General features: G+C 41.9%; 1 protein-coding gene across 1 annotated transcript; it reads right to left on the reverse strand.

Moving 5' to 3' along the window:
* Positions 1–3603: 3603 nt before the first annotated feature.
* Positions 3604–3816, reverse strand: RB195_004807 (uncharacterized protein; the record flags this gene model as incomplete). The annotated part of the gene is made up of 1 exon (XM_064182822.1): positions 3604–3816. One exon carries the CDS (start codon positions 3814–3816, stop codon positions 3604–3606), a length of 213 nt encoding a protein of 70 aa, XP_064034089.1.

Below are 3816 nucleotides of genomic sequence, written 5' to 3' on the forward strand. Positions count from 1 at the left end.
ATCATATATGTGGACGGACATGTCAGCGATCCTCTGAACGATCCGTAATGAGACAGAGACAGCTGATCCTGACGACATATGTAGTGCGATCTCACTTCTTAAACGCGATCAGACCTAATTTCCACGAAATATCACGGAATTTCACGATGACACACGCTGCTGAGATGATTTGCATACAACCTTCAAACCATTTCGCTAGCTGTTGTCCGAGATTTCATTTAAAAATATCATTAGGCAGATGACAAGTGTCTTTGTCGTCGTGTGTTGCCGCGTCTGGACGAGTTTCCCAAACGCCGAGAGTAAGAGCTAAAGAGGTTTAAAGCCACAAACAATAACGATTTAAAAAGTGTATCTTAAGAGTGGGAGTGGCTCAAGAAAGCTTCGTACTATTTGAACCAACGTAGTTGCGGTCCTATGTCTGCACTTGCGGACATTATCAGTGAAATAACGAAATTTTTGACATCACTGGACCATCTAAGAAGTAATTGACAACTTGAAAATCCTTTAAATGATGGGCGTAGAACTTCTTAAAAAAAAAAAAAAAAACTAGCTATTTCCAATGCTCAACACGAATAGACACACGCGAAAGATGGAAATCGATCGCCATCGCCGTTGATCTTGAGGCATTTTAAAAGTGTGAACTCTACAACTTCTCCTAGGATCATTTGATTTTTCTCGTCTTTTTTTCTTATATCCCAGCAAAGGACTCAAATCCAGTGCGGAGTTACATAAAGTCGGTTTAGGTTCAACGCATGGCTTGTTGGAAGCAGTCTCACATTACCGTATCTTAATCATTCAGGATGTTGTGAAGACCTTTAACACATCATTCCATAGGATTTTTTTCTGCAAATCCGGGAGAATTATCCATGTTTTTACTCCATCAAGCAGTAATATTTCATTTTCATAGTGAGGGTGACTAATTTTAGGACATGTAGTCTAAAATTTCCACAACTGCACAAGAAAAATGGGATGATTTGCAAAGTTTGCCCACCCTTCTGACCTAAGGTTCTAGGGTTGAGACCAATGGGAGGTATGATCAAAATTCCCATTCTAAGAGGAAAAAATACCATATCTACAGCAATCCTTGCCATACCCACTTTGTTGTCTAACACTAAAACACCTAAAAGTGATTTAGCCATTAAAATGATTGCATGCATTCAAAGATATCACGATAGATACAAATATACGTGCTACCTGTTATTTCCACAGGATCTGATTCCTTCGCTACAGGACCCGCTCATATTTGCAGACATCATTTGCTCATGTATATCGAAGCGTCGTATTCACCATAACAATCAACTAAATCTATATCGTTGTCCGAAGCTATATGACATGCAAAAGAGGATGTAACGGAAATTGAAATCGCACCCGGTTATCAGGCGGCGACATCCGGAAAATTTCCGTCATCGATGCCTGCGTTTCCGCTGCTGCGTGCGCTATTTCGTTCGTCGGCAGCGGTGGTAGCTTGAGCTCGAAAAATCAAGCCGAAGTGCAAGGCGAGCCGGGCACAGCCGGCCGACAACGGTGACGGCAAACCACCGCATGCGTGTGCGAGCGGTTCTCCTCGATACCGAATCTGGACTCCCGGGCAATTTCTGCACTTTTGCGTCGTTTTCGGTGCATTTTGTGCAACACCTGTGTTTAGTGCACTTTTTTCATCTTAGTGTGAAGTGCTTAGCTCGTAATTTTAGGATTAGTGGGATAAGCTACGTGCAAATGGCATTTCACTTTAACAGTTCGTAGTTCGTTAACGGTACGCAAAATCACGTACTCTCATAGATCAAATAGCAAGAGAACGTGTTGAACAGAGAGAGGACAGAGACGACAACGATTTGTTTGCTTTGTAGCTCTCGATGGCGCCGCTTATTCGATGAGCCATTGAGCACATCTCGTATTTGTGTGTGTGTATATTATATGTGATGTGGTATGTCTCTATCTATATCTATATCTACGTGTGTGTGTACAGATTAACATATTACTTACTCTACGCAATATTACACCAACCATCCCCGACATTCTATCGCAACAACATCATTGCTATTCTTCAAGTGGTCCACTAATCCTTGGTTGATTAATGTACGTAATATTTACTAACTTAGATTACGTGATGAGCTTATCGTGACACTATTCTGAGGTCAGGATAATATTAGTTGACCTGTTAAGGATCTTACGCAGAAAATCTGGTAGGGAAATCAATTGTTTTAGGACTATCTTTTCGTTCAGGAAGCTCATCTTCTTGGGACGAGCAGAAATCCTTTTGGCTTTCGGCCAAGCTCCACCCCTTCGCCTAACCGTCTTGCCAAAACTGTGATTCACAATGGGAAATTGTGTTCTGATCGTCTCCTAGCATTTTTTCGTGGGGAATTCTTTTCGTTTGAAGCACATCCCCAATTTGAAACTTAGACAAAGATAATAAATCCATAATCTTGACTTTTCAGGAATTTTTTTTTCTGCCCGTTGCGCTTATTTCTTCTTTTCTTGAATTTTAGGAATAATATATTGTATGGAATCAAGTGTCAGCCAGTGCTTGCCTCAGGTAAGGAAATAACTCAGATCCTGAGACAAGATGTTTTGCATCTGAGGGAAGCAGCGATCACCTAAGTTACTAAATATTAAACCCTTCAGAGGAGGCCCCATAACCAATAGGAATTCGAAGAAACCTCAACGATACCTATTTTGAGGGGTTACGGTCGTGTCTCCCAGCGGCTAATTGATGAATTAAAGAAAAAAAAATGAGTTCGAAACTACTAACGATCATAAATCCTTAAAAACAAATAGTTTTCAAAGATAATCAATTTCATTCACTTCAAGAATGATCGATTGATTATTTCCAGAACTCGTCAAACTACATGTCGCCTCGTGCACTCTATTTCGATTCTTTTTCATCTTTATCATGTGTTTTAACTTACAAAATACAGAAAAAAAATCAAATTTAAATCCTAAAATGTGAAAAGCTGTTTCACGGGATCTTGATCTACTCAATATCCGTAAAAAGTTTCGAGTGCATCAAAAAATAGCTCTTTTTCGCTAATTATAGAGTATGATCTCGTTTTCTTCGGTGATGATGTTTTCTTCGTCACGGGGCTCCGAAGCAGAGCGCTATCAAGTGGTTGACTTGTTCCAACGCGTCTAGGATCGGTGTCGTGTTAACACTCGTTTTTTCAAGTGTACAAACAACGATTCGCGTTATTGCACCATCGAACAAGTCTTCTGCTTGTTTCTGTAATTTTTCGTCTCGGAAAAATCCGGCGTTTCTAATGCGCATAGCCTTTTTCTTAAAGAAAAAGTTATGCGTAGCGGATCTTCTGACGCACATGTCAGCGGTAATTACTAAAGTCATTTTAGCAGTTAATCATGCTTGAGAATAGAGAAAATAGTGGTACTGTTTAACAACGATCTATATGTGAAACATGCCGACTCCCATGATCCTAGCGCGAATAAATCCCGCCAGAGGCGCGAATCGTCAGCGTGCGACACCTTCCTATGGTCATAATGAGGCGCTAAAAGGTCGGACGACCACCAGCACCAACCAGCTTCCATCGTATTAGACTACAATGGACGACATTGTCTAGTTCAACGAAGTCATCACATTTCGCACCAAGTTCACTCGACGACCCTCCTCATCCTCAGCGGCTGCGGCGGCGGCGGTGGTGGCCGGCCACGCCCATCGAGGACGACGAGGACACAAGCAAGACGGGCGGACTCATTAGTCCGACGGACAGCATCATCGTGTCGCCACCACACGCTTAACTTCTCGTGTTGGCGGTCAGGTACGTAGATGTGCTTGCGTAGGGCATCACGTACACGCACACGCAT

The sequence above is a fragment of the Necator americanus genome, chromosome I (assembly GCF_031761385.1).
Source record: "Necator americanus strain Aroian chromosome I, whole genome shotgun sequence".
Lineage (NCBI taxonomy): Eukaryota > Metazoa > Nematoda > Chromadorea > Rhabditida > Ancylostomatidae > Necator > Necator americanus.